The following is a 19,073-nucleotide window of genomic DNA, read 5'->3' as shown; positions in this document are numbered from 1 at the left end:
ACTGTTGGTGAATAAGGTACTACTATTGTTCTGTTACGACGTTCAGGTCTCGGCTCTTAAGGCCATCATCAGTGACAAATTGTTGAGATTTTATGTAACGACAATCCTGAATATATCTCAATATTAACACATTTTCAACTTTTACGAATGGAATAACATAAACTATAAAGTTGGAATATAACTAGTCTATACTGTGGTATATAAAAATATAAAATGGATGCAGCGCCGTACGATAATGTAGAGTTTCCTGTCCGCAAACCGGGAACAGGAACATGGCCTGGACCAGGTCAGCAACAGTCGCAGATTAAATTGATGAGCCAAACCAGTAAGGATAGGTCCGGTGGTGCCAAATTAGCACCACTAATGGAAACCATGGAATTAGCAGATTCTGAAGACCAGCGAAATCAATCAAAAACAGTTACAGCCTCGTCCAAAATAAGTTCTTCGGTAAGTGTTATGTACTGTATTTTATAATATATGTATGTATATGAAGTTTTGCTTTGACTCTATAATAGATCATGATCCTAAGTCAGGGCAATAATGTAAAAATAACATTCTCTCTCGAGCTTTAATCCGATCAATTCAATCGATATTATTGAGTAAAAATTGATTATAAAGAAGTAAAGTTATTAAGAAAGAGAAGCGTATTATTTACAGCTACATATATTAGATTAAATTCATTTACACGTATATAGAAACCTAGCTATTGACTAGTAAAAGGTTCGCATCTCTAGGAACAAAGCGGCACCTTTGTCACTACCTGGTGTTTGAATGACAAAGGATACCTGTTCTATATATTGCTGAAGTGGGCTATTATTATGACGAAAGCTGTTTACTGCAGACAGCTGTTAATTATAGCAATATTTTTCAATTTCTTTGTGCGTCAATAACAAATATAAAACTGGTATTTATATTATCTTTTAACTTTGCATTAACCAAACCAGTGACCTATATTAATTAAAATTTAGGTTAAAAATGAACAGTTAAAAGAAATATTTTCTAAATATGACATGTAAGTTTAGTTTAGCAAGTCTTTTTATTAATTTTTTTGTAATTTCAAATTCTTGTTGATCAAGTAAGACAACTCGTGGTTGTAATTCTTAATCAATTTGATGTCAAGTTTATCAGATAAAATTTACTTGAGTTACAGAAGAGTACACTTTCAAGTAATCAAATAAGATATCTTGGCCAAAATTTACAAACTTAAATTACTTCTTGGAAATAAATTACTTCACCTTTTTTTGTGTAGTACTCGGAATTTAGTTATGACAGGGCAAATTGTCTGTCCAGAAACGTAAAAGTCCCAAAGACGAAATTTGCTGTTGACGTTACGTTCTTGGATATATTTCTACCTCTGTGTAAATATTAATTCATTTAAATGATATTTAATGATTTGTGTGCAGTTTTTGTACTGGAATGAATCTGTACCAGCGGATATTTTATTGTAAACACACTGTGTGATTCTGATAGCATTACATATGTACACATGTTATATGACTCATTTTATTTTAACACAAAAAATAACTTTAAAATGTATACAACTGTCTCAAACTTCCCCCAAGTTTACAACCGGTTTAAAATTGTAAATGTTATATACATGTACTTCCAATATTCATACAGTACAAAATATTTCTATTAAAAAAGAATGTAGAGTCGATTTTTAAATGTTGAATATATGTATATTCTGTGTATGTACATCATGTGTAGCTTATATCAAGAGGAGAGTGTGATTTTCTTCTAAAATGATAAAGGTTAAGGTGGAAAACAGAAGTTTGGGCTACAGATGCAAACAGATTTTGTCTCAACAGGCTCGTTGATCGTTGATCATTGAACGTTTAGTGGCTAACTGCGGTACAGAGGCTTGGTTGTTTTTGTTGAGAGGTTTTTACTAAATCAAATTGTGTTAACAACTATGTGAGCATCAATACACTGATGTAGATATTTCTGTACGTATAGTACGATACAATCATCGTCAAATTGTTTATAAAAACATCTGTTAAACATATTACATAGTTTATGGCACTATTAATATCACGAGAGAATATAATAACACACAATTCTAACTTGATTTACCGAGATGATCGATCTAAACACTAACTATTCTTGCTATATCTTTTGTAATGTTTGGTAATAAAACCACAAATGATTCGTCCCTATTGGATCAAAATTTCATACAAAATTATTTCCTTTACTAAATTCTGTTCGACCAGTTTGGAAAAGAGTTCTTCATATAGCTAATCATGTTTAATGCATTTAAGTGAACTTAAGTTATAATAAAAACAAACACTTATCGCTGCAATATTATTAAAATAAGTAGGCTAAGGGTCCGGTGCGATGATCTCAACCTTAAATCCTGTAAATAAAAATCTGAGAATCTTGTAACCTCTAAATTTACTTCGGATAAAAAATTTCACGAAAGTAAAAATATACTAATGATAGTTAGTTTCTGGCAGTGTCGTGTATCGTGTATATCTAAATGTCTAAAAGACATGAAGAAGTAATCTTCATCTTCAATAGATCCTATTGATAATGAACATGTTATCTTGCCTACAGGCAATATACAGAAACTATGCAATTAATCTAATAAAGATGAGTGAAACAAGATGCACTTAATAATCAGACTAAGTGACTTTGTTTAATTTGCAGCTTGTAGAAATCATTGTGGTTGTTCTGGGAAATATCATTCCAGGTTTTCGACTTGGCATCATTTCTGCATGCAAGCAATTAAATTTCTCTTGGAATTTAGACCATGTTTAATTCAACAGTCTCTGTTTGTGTTTATATCACACTGTTTATTGTTCCAAAATTGCAATTCTTGAACACTACCAATATAGAGGGGGTGGGGTTTGAGGTGGTAAGGGATTAACATTAAAACCTTATATTGTCTGAATATTTAGATGGTATAAAACTATTTACTGAAACACCTGGTACCACTGTCTGTCATCGTAAAGTGTGAATACCAACCACTAACACAGACATTATTTATTTCTATAGTGAAAAACATGACAGATTCCATCAAATCATTCCATTAAAACAAATCAATTGAAAACAGATGACCGCCATTTTAATCAGTGTGGGTTTGTTACTCTTTCACTTTCCTTCAATTTGTCAGATCTCTGTTTATGGTTTATATGTTTCACATTGGTAGCTTACATTAGCATATCTGTATGTATGCTATTTTGGATTTTAGAACACTTAGCCTTTGCAGAAATAATGAAATTCCATGTAATAGTTATAGTAATAGTTCGCTTGTATATGGCGCAAATTACTTTGCAGTTTCTATTGGGCCCTCGATCAATATTATGTGCGACGTGACTGTTACATCTATATCAAGTTCCATGTGCATGTTTACCAGTATGGGTGGCATGTCTGGCAATGTTTGTTTAAATTGTGCTTGAAAGATCCTAGATATAAGAATAACGATAATGCCTGTACGTTTAAAAGGATGGACAGGAATATTCAGCTTTGTTTCATTTTGTAAAAAAAAACCCAAGTAGGCCTATACTATATTCTCCACAAGCAATAGATCAGCTAACTGATGAATCCAAAAGGGTCTTGGGTGTAGGCAATATTACTTGATAAGATGATAAATCTATGATGGAAGTATTTCAAGGTGGTTCCAAGAATGACTGAAAATTGAGGATTTAATTATGTAATGAAAAACGCGTGAATGCCAATTTAAAACCTTTGATGAACTCTGCAAATATCAAGTCAAAGGAATATTCCATTACTCAGGCGTGTCTAATAAATATAGGCTACATGATGTCAATACAAGAAAATGTCAGGAATTTAGGACACGTGATTCACCGGAAGTCACAATGAACCATGTTTTCAGAAATCGGAAATATTCCACATCATATCAAACCATCCTTGTAGAATCGTATTACAAAACGAGTTATTGAATAGAAGGCTAATAATGGTCATTATTACTTCAAAGAAACTCACATCTTCACAATATAAAGATATTACAAACACATATCATATACCCTGACATCATAAGCAACTTTCTTCTTCTACTGAGGTTTGTAAAAGCAGCGATTTGGTGAGATTTTACGTTATGGAATAACGTTCGGTATCGGGTGCACCAGAATGATAAGCAACAGCCCTATATCTGATATGATATTTAAAACCAAAAACTTATGATATAACAGAGAAGAGATGAAACCATCATGACCAATTTACTAATATTAGAAGTAGTTAACTTGGTTGAAATATGGTTGCTGCAACTTGCGCCTACCATGTACATCTGGTTACACTTGCTGAATGATTATAGTATCAATTATATTACGTAATAAATTTGTCAGCACCATCCAAGTCAAAATAAATTGTATAATTAGACTAAATATAGATAACATCAGGCGTGAAAAAGTAATTGTTACTGATCGTGAATTGATAGCCTTATAGGCATACCCAGGCTTATAGGTATACCCGGTTAAATAGTGTAGAGAGTCTTAACATATTTGTATCCGAGATCCCTCTTGTGTACAATGAATTGCCCTCACTGGGATAAGAAAGATTTATTATTATTAATAATGTTTAATGCACTTAAGTAAACTTAAGCTGTAATTAAGAGATAGATTTTAAAGTAGTGCTTTTCTGGTTTTCTGGTCTTTCTAAAATTATATAAATATCGTGATTGTTGTTTGAAACAGTATCTGCTGATAATATGGTTTGGTCAGAATTATGGAAATACCAGGGAAGATAAATCATGTTTGAGCAATCCACTTGAAGAGGTTGTGGATAAACTTTGGTAAGGGTCAGTGATGACAAGTGGCTACCATATGATAGTGTATGCTATTTTTATTTTTAGATTATCCCAGAGGCTGGTCATACCGGTACTTATCTTTACAGAAAGATCACACAGTTCTACATTCTTTATTTGTTAAATGCCAAAACATAAAAGGTACCGTAGTTGTTTAGGACTGACTTGACTTAGACGTTACTTCATGTTCGATGGTTCAATTATTGTTTGGCTAACCTTATGGAACACAAAAGGGGGCGTTTAAAGATATCTTGAAATATCAGATCAACAAATCATCGTACGGTGATAGTGCCATTGGTGGTACTGAGGGGTCATTTTCACAACCCAAAATTGGTTTTTACCCACATCATTTATAAGAACTTTCAAGATATGATTTTTATACAAATCCATGCATGTTTGAACTTGAAAGAAACATGAATCTCAGTTTAATAGAGGGGTTTAAAACAAGCTGTGATTTCGTGACAGTTTTCTTAAAAAATTATAGAATAAACCAAATCGAACCAAAAGTTTTTCTTGAGGAGTAAGTTGTTTTACCATTAAGTATGGCTGCTGCCTATTTGTACCCTTTGTTCCAGGAGGCTGGCGCCGCCACTTATAGCACGGCTATTTTTAAAGCATTGAGTTATACGGTCAGTTGGTAGTAATAAATAGAAACAAAGCAAACAAACGTTATTTTGGAAACAGTCGAATTCCATCCAGACTTCCATCTGTAAACTATAGAGTCTAGAGACGTATGTTGGAAATGTCAAAGGTCAGTTAAGGTCAGTTGGTAAAGTTCATATGACGCTTATTTGACCACTATAAATGATAATTGCATGTATTCTATATTGACCTACTTTATTTCTTATATTGTGGCATAGTCACCATTTAGAATTATTGTTCAATAATCTGCATCCTCTTGAAATAGAAAATAGAAAATGTTTCAATGGGTTCTCCTTGTCTAAAGAAAGGTAATCGGATTGAATCGTTGTAAAGGACAATATTTAGTTATGTATGTAACTAGAGTACTACAGTTTTAACCAATTCCAGAGAAATTCATAAAGAAAACACTGATTGGTTCATCAATTATACTTAACCTTTCAATTACAGAAAACTAATTAAAAACATTCCGTTCTACACCACGCTGGCCAGACTACTCTTCCTTTTTTGCGAGAAATGAATTATTATTACAAGTGAAATAATGTCTATAGCCAGGGAAATTGGTGTATATTTAAGTGTTATATGTACCTACTACCTACTGCTTCTGTTAATCTCAACCGGTAGTAATCTGTTATACATGATTTGCATTTGTTATCCCAGTTGCTAGTAATCTGTTATACATTAATCTGACTTTCTTATCCAAGTCTTTAGTAACCTGTTAAACAGTTGTACTTTGTTTTGTTATCTGAGTCGCTAGTAATCTGTTATACATGATTCTTTTTCTGTTATCCAAGTCGCTCGTAATGTAACCTGTTATACATGATTATTCGCACAGGCATCTGTTTCTATCAATAGTCGACTCTCTCTATGATAGTATAATATAGAGAGAGTTGACTATTGATAGAAACATATGACTGTGATTCTTCGTCTGTTATCCAAGTGCTATGAATAATTCTACCTAATAATCTGTAACGCATTTTACTAACTTTGTTATTTCAGCCGATAGTAATCTGTTATATATTTTCTTGCTTCTGTTATCTCGGTCGCTAGAAAACTGTTAAACATTCCAGTGTCTCTGTTATCTCAGTCGCTAGCAATCTGTTATACACGATTCGTCCTATGTTATCTCAGTCGCTAGTGATCTGTTATATATTCCAGTGTCTCTGTTATCTCAGTCGCTAGCAATCTGTTATACACGATTCGTCCTATGTTATCTCAGTCGCTAGTAATCTGTTATATATTCCATTGTCTCTGTTATCTAAGTCACTAGCAATCTGGTATACACAATTCTTCATATTATACAACCGTTATAAATATGGTTCTGCTTCTGTTATCTCAGTCGTTAATATAATCTGTTATATATTATACTGTCTCTGTTATCTCAGCAGCCCTCATCAATCACCTGTGAACATTCCTTAGTTTATGCACGTCTGTAGGTAAAATAGGTTTTATTATACTGAATATACTGTACAGGCAGTAGGTGTTCAAGGTATTCCACAGTTACAATCTACTACTGCTATTAAAAGCAGTTATCTATTATCCTCTAGTGTAAGTCATAATATATTCCAGATATTTATGAACGTTTTGGTGCTGATATATTCTTTATACTTGAACACAAATTGTATCCTAGATTCTAGTCTAAAATGATTCAATTGGCAAATGACAAACAGAAGTAGCACATCATGATGTTTTGTTACTTGACTCCAGACACTTTGGTCTTGCAATAAAAAAAAAGTAATTTAGGCCTATAGAAGGCGATAAATTTCATGATAAAGTTGCTGTTTTATTCTCGATCTTATGTGGCTGCATATAAAACTATACAATGGCTTCCTATAATTAAGCATGGGTTACTGTATCTCTTCAGGATAGGCTACCATTGCTGACATATTTTACACATTTCTAGAAGCAATGATAGGCATCTGAAGGAACGTGAACATCCCGATACATATAATAGTGATTTATTATCTAATGGTAGCCATATTAGACAATCAAACACTTCTGTCAACTTCCCGTTAATAACAATAATAATAATCATTAAACTATCAACACAAATAAATAAATGTCACAATTAATTACCACTTAAACCATTAGTTTGCTTGTTCGTGAAAATTTTCAAAATGGCGGCCATAACAGGTGTCAAATTTTAACAGTTTATCTTGGTAGAATTAAATGGAAGCCGTCTGGTCTGACAACCATCTGATCTCCACAGACGATAGAATTTGTTAATGTCAGGAGGTCATTCCGGGTCAATTAGATTGGGAGATACTTCTTCAGTATAATGTTCATAGAGTTTTATAAAGCATGAAATTTAATGAAGTCTTGCAATTTATAGGGTGTTAGTTATCAGACGGAGTTTTAATGTATCTGGTACTAACATGCTTCTACTAACAAACCTACCGACTTTGATTGACAGATAACTTATCCAAACTCAACTCATCCTTATTGATAGCCACTGCAGCATATTTTGTGATAATTTAGAAGGCTTATAGAACTGGGTCTTTAGAATATTTTCAACAATGAAAGAGAACAATTTGATGGGCACCAATTGCTTTTCTTTCTATGAATATTACTTTGTAGTTTTGAGATTGATGGTCAAGTATATTCAATCATTTCATTCCATATCATTCCCATTGGCCTATTTAGACTTTTTATCCAATAGGCATTTAACTATTAGGTATCAAAATAACTCATATTCTTTTTAGATTCTCTTCACAGCAAGAAAACCAGAAAAATTGTCTGGAATCTTCAGTAGGTCACATTGTGTTCAAACCAGAACACTAGGATGCTTATTGTCGGTTGTTTTGACCTAAAAAATGTAATATATCTGGCCATATGTTTTATTTCTGGTCGAATTATATATTCCATACAATATGTTGTTACATTACATAGATTAGCCTTCTGTTTGATTTCAGTTTTCAGTAGGTCTGATAAATATGTGAAGGAAAGTGATCATTAGAGATCCAGGATCTATAACAATCTGAATGGTTATAATGTTAAAATTCTCGTTTATTCAAGTATATTTGGTATTTGGACACATTAGTCATATAAGATCCTTGAATTTTTCTGTTCGTATAACAGGTTGAAAATCTCCTGGTCTCAAGTTGGAGCTTTCCAACAATAAGATTCTACTCGAGAAAAGTCAAGTAGCATTCTAGTGTTTCAAAGACTAATGCCTAGACAGGATTTATAGAACTGGTCTAAAAATATCAGTTGTGTCACATCAACCCATCAAATTCTCTGTTATCGCCAACTGTAATATCAGGTATTGGCAATGTGCCATTGATAAGTATGTCAGAAATACTTTTCATATTCAAACACCATTTGCCTTTTGTCATAGCCTACTCTTTAAATACAATATTTTTAAATGATATTAGCCTAAGGACTAATGGTTTCAATGACTGAATATATTCACTCTAAAAAAACTTCGAAGTCTCAAAACATAACATTGACCTAATCTTGATTTGAACATGGTCAAATATTTTGTTTGAGTTACTTCCCTTGAGATAAACTTGAAACTGTTCAACTTTGTCGCAATATTAAAATCATAGGCCTAATCTTTAATTTGGGTCCTTTTAAAGACATTGTTTAAAACTAAGAAACAAATGGAGTTTTACCGTATAAAATCTGATTTGAAGATTTGTAGGAAAGTAGTAAGGCAAATTATCTCCAGTTCAAGGGAGGTAATATTATTAATAGAAAATATAAATTTAAGACTTCAACGGAGGTAACCCTAATCAAAAATTTAATTACGCTTAAAGTGGAATAAGTCGAACAATAAAGTTCTCAATATAGTAATGCATCACAATATACACCAGATAAACTTAATGAAAGAATTGTACTTGCCTACTAATAGCACCAATTATTGAGTGATTCAACTATAGCTTTACTCATTCCTCAGTAAAATATTTCGTTATATATATTTCATAAAATTGCTGTCTAATAAGCTTAAAATAATACGATTTGATATGACAAGTAAGTTATAATAGCTTACTTACAACATTTGTTTCGGTTTCTGAATGGTAGCCCCTATATGGTAGTGTGCAAATTTGAAAAGTAATAATTATATAGTTCATGGGGTTGATTTGGATATTAAATCGACAGTAGGCCTACATAATATAACATTACATTCTGTTCTTATCTTTCTTTACACTATCTCCTGTTTCGTCTCATAGCATTCACCAAGTCAGTGATATCTCAAACATCACTACTTCTCCCCTAACTACCCTACTCTTGCCAACAACGTGGGATTCCTGAGACATGCAGAACATATTGAATTACCAGATATGTGCCAAGTCGTGTTAACTCGTTTCTTTCATTTTAACCATTTTATTAGCGGGTTATTTAGGAACTGGGCTGTTCATAGTTAAATATACCACGATGTTCTAAATAAAAGAGATTGGGGTGTTTTGTATTATCAAATATTGTTTTTTTGAATAGGCTTACGAGTATTCCTGCATTTCATTTCTAACATAAAAGTTTTTCGACATGAAAACAATACAAAGGTTTATTATATTACAAATATTAAAAAACCTATTTTTACAGTTTTATCACAAATATACTTATTTATTGTAATGTTTGGGCAGTGGAAATATCAATTAATTTGTATTCTTATAGAAACAAAATTATTTGCTTATAACACTCGCAAACTACATGTTCTAGTCCAGAGGTTGCTTGCTGCTTGCAAGTTTTCTTATGAATCGTAATTTAAAAGGCGCTACGAGATCACAGCCTAATATAGAAGTGTTGTTTTCATGAACATTACTTTATGTTGTGAACAGAAAATGTGTACTTAAGGTGAACTTGTTGTACAAGGTGGTTTTTCTGGTTAGAAATGATAACAGTATTTATGATAAAATACTAGAAAATTATTTATAAATTTCTATACGCCATATCTCAAGTGTCATCATAATCTTACGTTCGCTGTACAAAATTATAGTTGATAGTTTCCACATGCAATCTAATTCAATTTCTTTGTGATTGTATAAAAACTTAATACTATTTGCTTTTGATCTTCGTTAGGAATGTAATAATTTAGTATTGTTAATTTCAGTTTTTATTTACATGGTTAGGATACACGTGTTTATCACTGTTTTCTTCCATCTTCTAGCATTGAAAGTGAGATTTGACTAGCTATAGAATGAGAAGTAAGATTTGACTGTAGCTATAGAATGGGAAGTGAGATTTGACTGTAGCTATAGAATGGAAAGTAAGATTTGACTGTAGCTATAGAATGGGAAGTGAGATTAAACTGTAGCTAGGATGGGAAGTGCGATTTTACTGTAGCCAGAATGGGAAGTGAGATTTGACTGTAGCCAGAATGGGAAGTGAGATTTGACTGTAATTAGAATGGAAAGTAAGATTGACTGAAGCTATAGAATGGGAAGTAAGATTGACTGAAGCTATAGAATGGGAAGTAAGATTTGACTGTAGCTATAGAATGGGAAGTAAGATTTGACTGTAGCTAGAATGGGAAGTAAGATTTAACTGTAGCTATAGAAAGAGAAGTAAGATTTGACTGTAGCTATAAATGGGAAGTAAGATTTGACTAGGTATAGAATGGGAAGTGAGATTTGACTGTAGCTATAGAATGGGAAGTAAGATTTGACTAGCTATAGAATGAGAAGTAAGATTTGATTGTAGCTATAGAATGGGAAGTAAGATTTGACTGTAGCCAGAATGGGAAGTAAGATTTGACTGTAGCCAGAATGGGAAGTGAGATTTGACTGTAATTAGAATGGGAAGTAAGATTTGACTGGAACTGGAATGGGAAGTGAGATTTGACTATAGCTAGAAAGGAAATTAGATTAGCTGCTCGAAATGCTTGTAATTATTTAGCAATAACTCAATCTACTAAATGATATTTTTTTTTATTCATTTTGGCTGGTATATTATCATTTAAAGGTTATATTTTTTCATTTCAGGTCTCATCCAATTCATCTCAAAGCAATCAACAACCACAATTAGTAAATGCAACATATACACCACAGAAAGTTTCTAATCAACAACAGACAATCAAATATAAAGCTGATACTCGTTCTACCATCACTACCGACCAAGATGATTTCTTTGATCGTAAAGATTTTAGCGCTGGTTCTAGAAATATATTAGATAAAGCCTATTCACAACATAAACATTTCTACAGACTAAATGCTAAAGTTGTAGAGGAAGGTGGTTTATTAAAACAAGATGTTTTGGACGTGTATAAAAAACAGGGAGAAGTTTTTACTTATGAACAATTATTACAGGGTAGGTAGTCAGATCTAGACGGTAGGGTTCATTATCATAACTGAACTTGGTAGAACTGGTTTAAACTTCCATATAGTAGCTTTAATACTGTAAATTTATGACGTTCCCAGTTTGGCTCATGTGAAGTCCTCTTTAGATGAACATTTAAATATGGGTTCCTTTATTTTCTTAAATGTAAATGCGAATACTTATATGAATAAAAGGAGAGGTGTTCTAATGACTTGGAAAAATACCAGTTTTAAAAGAGAATTACCAGTAGAATTCCAATGAGTGACCGACCAAGAACGGTCAAAAAGTCATTGTTTATCCAGACTGTACTATTCATGGACATTTATGATTTGTTAAAAGTCTTAATCATATGCAATTAGAATGATATGATTAAGAATACATGATAATTCATTAGTAACACAAATTACTCAAATAGTTTGCTTAATTTGACACTAAAAATAAGGAAACCAATCTTTAAGATAATAAAACCAAAACAACATGATCGAAAATTCTATAAATGGAGGTTAAAAAAAATACGTTGCATTAATACATTTAGAAAGAATTTTATTGTAGCCCAATCCTCTGTAATCGACCATGCAGTTAGTGGCACCATAGAGATTTTGATTATATCATCCGTTCTGGCACCATGTAAAATAAAAGTCAAGTATAATGATGATAAAGTACCTTGAACTAAGAACAGATTCCAGAATCAATACGGGATTATTCACTAGTAATTGAATTTCGTGGTGATCAGGAAAAATAGTTAGAAAAAGGTCGTTATTCATAATGATTAACTTCCTTGCACTGGGCAATTTAAAAGTTAATTTTTTTATGGACATGAAAAAATTTCGCTATCTTTCCTGAAGTAATTAATTCAATTCATCTCTTTCATCACAAAGTAGTATAATGAAATGGTACTGCCAAGGCTTATTCTGTTGCTTTTACAAATGGTTTTTCAAGTCTGCAAGTTTCCATAAGTAGGGTGGCGGTCGTTCCATAGTGATAAAAAGCATCTAAATTAGAACAAACCTCGAGGTGTTACACACTGTAAAATCTATTTTAATGGCTTGATATTCGGTAAAGCTCCTCGTCTATAGATAGAAGAATGAATATTTAGAGCAAGGGTTATGTGTTAAAATACGATGTGGCAAACTCAGAACTAAATGTAAGAAAGTGGGACAAACTTCCACTTGTGGTTAGAGAATATATATATATAGAGAGAAAATTGCAGGAAACATGTGAAAATATTTAGTAAATAACGCGTTAGAAATATCTACTCATATCATTTCACATTCACACTTGTCTTTATATAAATAAACACTGACCACTAACTTACCACTGGTCAGTCTGAAGATAACCACATGGTCTTCTGACCACATAAAAAACTTATTTTCTCAAATACCATAGGTCAATATTTCTTCATCTGGTTTAGAATCAAGACACAATATGGAATAAGAACCATAGAGCAATGGGGTCGAAATCACAAACGCTGAATTTAAAATTATATCCAATTCCGAATTCTCTGTGTATACCCTCAGGTCAAAATAAAACATTTGCGTGCCCAACAGGAATTTGAACATTAAGATTATGAAATAATGCAACATGGTTACCTATGAGGTTAAGGTGTGTTTAGTGGGAATTTGTAGCTATTGGTACCACCACTCCGATAGTTATCGCACATAATATATACCATGCAAGACTAATGACTTTATTAATAGTGACGTCATATTCTAGTTAAGTTATTGAGCTAATACTGTTTTTTTAGGAAACCCTGTATGAATTCCCTTAATTTTGAAAAAATAACCAAACTTGTTTTTTTACACGATAAAAATTCGTAAGATGCATCCATTGCAATCGTCAATGTATAAATTTTATGCATTAAGCTAATGTGTTTCTCAGAGTTTTGTGAATATTACAGGTATGTTAATAGATGGAGAGAAGTTATTATTAGGAGGTAGTTGGTTATATGTTACTGGTGTAGAATATCTTGATGCTGATGGTAATAACGTGCTGAAAGAACCAGTTGGCAAGGGTCGAATCTGTTTAACAAACCAAAGAGTTTTAATTTTATCAGCAGAAATATACATTGGTAAGCTTCAAAATATTGAATATAGTTTGAAAAAAATTCGTTTCCAGTTCATGTTAACATAGCTAACTGACCAAAACGCAACATTATTTATAAAAAACATAGAACTGACCTTCTGACCCAGATTCTGCTCTCCCGGAAGGACGTCCTGCCTGAAACACTATATCCACGGATGGTGGACATCCATAGATTATTGTATGTATGCTACATAGATTGACATATAATATCCTATTTCAGCGAGATGATATAGGTAGAAATAATTGCATTTTTCTTCATTTCAATTTACAGATGCATCATTATCAGAGCTTGGTAATAACAATAAACCATCAACAGAATATAAACTGGACGTGAGAAAAACCAACTCTACTTATTACCAAAATTTACCATTAACATGTTTTCATAGCGCTGATTTAAACATTAGTGTTGGTACCTCGGCTAGCAGTAAAATCAGTATGAAGAAACCTGTCTGTAAAGGACTTTGTTCATGCTTTGGAGTAAGTTGCATTTTCTTTTCAAGAGAAAAAAGCCCATCGGATATCATACCAAGCCTAGCATAGGCACTAATTTTTACGCTGTGCGCTTGTCCTCTTCCATATTATTTTAAATGGATGAATGCCAGAATGTTATTATAAACACTATATCATACCATAATATAATGATGCTCCTTACAGTGTGTAGTATATTTTTGATCTGTGTATAGTAAATTATGCAGATAGTATGAATAAAGGATCCAAACTCAAAATGATTAAACCAAAGCGTTATTCAAGCAAAGCAATGGCCAACATACTATTTGCGTCGCGCAATTTTACTTCCGGTTAGGTCACTCATTTTTTTTCAAATTCTAATTGCAGGTGGCACCGTGTGTAACATCATGGCAGTCAACTCCACCCATGACGACAGCATTTAACAAACGTATAATCAGAGTGGGGGTATCCATGCCTCCCTGGGCAACCAGAATGACTTTACTGTTTCATCTTGATCCAGAAATGTCGTTAACGGTGGCTCGTGATTTTATATCTCAGCTACAATACCATGCTCCTCTCATGCATTAAAGAGAGTGTGCCACGATTTGCCACGATTTATCAATTCTTATTAAGTAGGGCCGTATATAAAGAAGTTTCCTTATCTTCTCAGTGGACACATCCAATCAATACAAATCCAAACGTTAATGTCCTTTCTAGGCCTGTTACAAAACCCTGCATTTTCCCCTTAAAAAAAGCGTAACATTTAATTATGAATAAATGATGTAGGCTTATTTATTTTTGTTGAGATTATGGTTAGCTTTCCACTACTAACTTGACTACAATGCAAGGGAAATTACTCTTATTTCATAAATTCTTTTAATTTTGAACCTGAAACCAACCAGCATTTGAAAGGCTTTTGCATAATATTAATGTATGAATTTAAAACCATGTAAACCTAAATTATTTTTTATCCAATTTCCCTCCTTATGCAATCTATCTAAATGTTTTCTTCTGTCCATTAATTAAACGGTGCTCTTTGTTAATATCTGTTGTACATAAATTCATTTATTCATATTATTTCATGTATATATTTTATTTCTATTATGTTTTGAGTTAAATTGATTTTTGTTCTGTATCTGTGTATAAATCAATCATAATTAAAGTTTTGTATTTAAATCTGACTGAGTTAGCCTCTGTGGCAGCACCACTTGGAGTACATTTGCACCCCCTAGTAAAATTGTACACCCACTTTATTTTTAACAGATTTAGAAATATTCTTTTTTTTTTTTTGCTTTAAACCAAATTATGCATCAGAATGCACCAAATCAATTCAATTTTTCAAAAATTTTCTTGGAAGAATCCTCTCAGACACTCTATAAGAGGCTTGGCGCACTTTGAATTCAGACTCTATAGTTTGTCCCCGATTGAAAAAGTCTACCCAATATTCATACCCCCAGTCTCCAGTTAGCCTACAATAAGGCAAGAGTAATAATGCATGGAGATTGTCATCAATTTAGAAAAAGAGTTTTGACATAATCTTATCAAGGAAGTATGAGGAATGGGGGTGTGGTTTGAACACAGCGAGTGGTTACACATTTTAAAACCAACAGAGAAACCAGAGGATGACACAAATGAAATGCTGTCAATTAAAGCCATAATTATGAGATATGGTTGTATTAACTAACACGGATGAAATTTTAAGTTTTTATTTCCTGTAAACCTCACATAACTCATATAAAGTTCATTAATATACAACAAATACAGAAATCTATAGAAACCATTATACTTTTTTAGATTTCATTTTAGTGGTTTTGATCAGTGGATGAATATGTTTTTACCAAGGAATGAAATGAACTTTGTGTCTAGGCCAAATTTGGACGAGCAATAATGGTATACATTTTTTAAGATTTACAGATTTACAACCTCCATCTGAAAAACTAAACCTTATGATAATAAGATGTAATGAATCACCAACTATATTCTTTAGGACAAATTTGGAAGAACAATGGAGTCCTGATGACTTTCAAGTATGGAATAATAGATCAATAGCATTGATTTCAATAATGAAATGCCAGAATTACTTTTCTTCACTTACACTTATAACACATCACCACTCTTACAACACATACCCACATTAATTACTTCAAAAATAATTTCATTTTATATCACCACTCATTCTTATATCTCCTCACTGTACAACTATAAATTACATATATCATCAAGTTTTTAGAAATGTCCTTCTAAATGCATTAAGTAATATGAATGTATTTCCCTTTCACTTCCTCACTTAACCCACACTGCACAATATTACAATAATTCAATGAGACTGAAAATATGTTTAGTGAGATACTAAACCTGTATGAATGGATAATTTCTTCAGTATTCAATCCTCAATACTACAAATTTTGTCTTCATCAAATCAAAACAACAATATTTATCCACTGGGCCTAGTGACAAATTGTTCCACAGCCCATAGAAATATAGAATGACTGGTAGTGTTGAAACTCATATAAATTGTAATGATAAACAAATTTACCATAATGTACAGTTCTAAGGCTTCAAATTCATGAAACTAGCAATTCATCAATATTTGGATTGATATTTAACAAAAGTTTGAATAAACGAAAGAACATGAAAATAAAGGTCATGCGTATAACATCATAAAGATTTATAAAGTAAGCTGATATGAATTGAAAACATGAAGAGTACTATAGTCCACATATCTATAACTATAGTAGGAATTACAAACCAGGAAATCTCATACAGACTATTTAGTCATTGTCAAGGTCAAATATAACAGAATTAGAGAATTGAAAAGCACACTGTGTTCTATGCTCGTTGTTAGTCAATGTATTGAGACTAGTTGCTGTTTCTTCAACATCGTCATCAGAATCAGCTTTCTCAGTCTCTCCTTCTCCTGATGCTACTATTCTTACAACTGATGAATCACTTTCTTCTGCCATTTTCTTTACATCACCAGCTTTAATAATACCAGAACCCATTGTGATTCCATTCAATTTCCCTTCCTTATTTTTAGCACCATTTTCATTAACACCATTAGCTGCCTTATTTTGCTCATTATCACCAGATTTATCCTTATCATTCACTGCACCAAGATCTGAATTTTCTTCACTTTCTGTGGCTGATTTAGTATCACATTTACTTACTCCCTGATATGGTTTCTTTCCCTTGCCCTTCCCCTTATTTCTCTTTTTCTTATTCCCACTAGTCCTAAAATCAAGAGGGCGATCAGCAGCCACTTCATCTTTTTTCACATTACTATCAGAATTCCCTTGACATGTACATTTCTCTGTTGGACTCTCAGTAAATCCTTTCGATATTGCATGGGCCAATTTTGACACCTCAATATTAGCATCCTCTGATTCTTCGTTAATCTTCTCAAAATCATCAGTAATGAAAGGTGAATCAGACTGAGTTTGAGTATCAGACTGATCTTCACCACTACTATACTCTGATCCTGTACTATTACTTCGCTTTCTCTCAGCTCGAGCTTGTTTCAAATTCTCCTTTCTTCTAGCCTTCTTACGTTTATTATGTAATGTGGTTTTCACGCTTTGTGGACATTTGTTTGAGTGGAAGGAGGTAGAATCTACGCGATTATTGAAGGATACAGATCTCTGAAGTCTATGAATATCATCGTCTGATCGTGGACTGTCACTAGTAGGTGATATATGATGGTCATCACTGGACTCTGATATAGTTCTCTGTTTTAATATACTGTGTAATTTAGGAGGAACAGTGGTGTGAACTATCTCTATATCAGCTGATGATGGAGCATCATAATCTTCTTCCTCCTCTTCTTTTAGTGACAGTTTCTAGAAGAAAAGAAAACATTGGTTTTTTAAACTTTAGTGTTAGTTATTTCAATGATAACAAGGTATGCTCATCCTTCTGGAACAACTGAAACCACTACCTTGCTTATTTAATATTTGATACATATCTTGGTACTTTTATACCCGACACATTAAAAATTTCTAAAAAAAATGATGAACATGAAAGACCACAGTTGCAATGGTTGTTGGTTCACACAAAGCCATTGTCCTTGTGATAATCTGACAAATTATATAAAAGATCTCAACTCACCTGAAGTTTTATTGTCAGTTTCTTTTGACTCATCTCGCTAACACTAACTTCAGTTTTTCTCTTATTATAAGCCTTAGGATTGGCTTCTTGGTCTAATTTATCTAAATCTGATTGTAGATTACTTTCTGTTAAAAATAACTGATCCTGAAATTAAAGTATCATTCTCATCATTAATATTGTGTTTTCTCAAACAGCATTGTAGTTGAAAATATTCCCCTTCTTTGAATCAGTTGAAGTAGATATTTCAAACCATGATCATTAAAATTAATATATTGATTGAATTTGCATGATTATTCATTGAACAAAAATGATTTATTTTTTAACATTTACATTATTTTTTCTCAAAAGCACGGAGCCTACAATCAACTTGTGCATTTGTTATTTCAGATTTTCTTATAAAATAAACCATAAAGAAAATGAGCCGACCAAACCCACGACGAGTTTGTTTACAAGAAAGATATGAACAGCTACAAGAAAATGACCTTCCAAAGCCGATTTCCTTCATTTTCCCTCACAAAGTACCACGTTTACACCCTTAAATTCAAATGACACACTCAAATAATACCTCAATCATAAGAGCCAAGTAGCGCACGACACGTTTGCAACAGAGGAAAATGATGAAATTATTGGAATGAATTATTTCAGGCTAGGAAAGTTTGGTAAAAATTATTTTCATTACCGAGGCCGGCATCCATCAACAACAGCTTGCATAGAAATGAGGTCAGTCACGTGGTTTCATCATAAATATTATTAGTCTCAATTATACAAGTCTTAAGCGCTCAAG

At 32.6% G+C, this 19,073-nt stretch overlaps 1 protein-coding gene across 1 annotated transcript; it reads left to right on the top strand.

The window, feature by feature from the left end:
• Window positions 1-213: 213 nt before the first annotated feature.
• On the top strand, window positions 214-15,358 carry LOTGIDRAFT_233962 (hypothetical protein; the record flags this gene model as incomplete). The annotated part of the gene is made up of 6 exons (XM_009060995.1): window positions 214-447; window positions 6,875-6,949; window positions 11,323-11,647; window positions 13,554-13,724; window positions 14,010-14,215; window positions 14,573-15,358. The coding sequence occupies 6 exons, from the start codon at window positions 214-216 to the stop codon at window positions 14,771-14,773; spliced, it is 1,212 nt and encodes a 403-aa protein (XP_009059243.1). The 3' UTR covers window positions 14,774-15,358.
• Between the last annotated feature and the right edge of the window lie 3,715 nt (window positions 15,359-19,073).

This window comes from Lottia gigantea (genome assembly GCF_000327385.1).
Source record: "Lottia gigantea unplaced genomic scaffold LOTGIsca_45, whole genome shotgun sequence".
Classification (NCBI taxonomy): Eukaryota; Metazoa; Mollusca; class Gastropoda; family Lottiidae; genus Lottia; species Lottia gigantea.
Note: the sequence above shows the minus strand (reverse complement) of the source record. Positions and strands in the feature narration are given on the sequence as shown.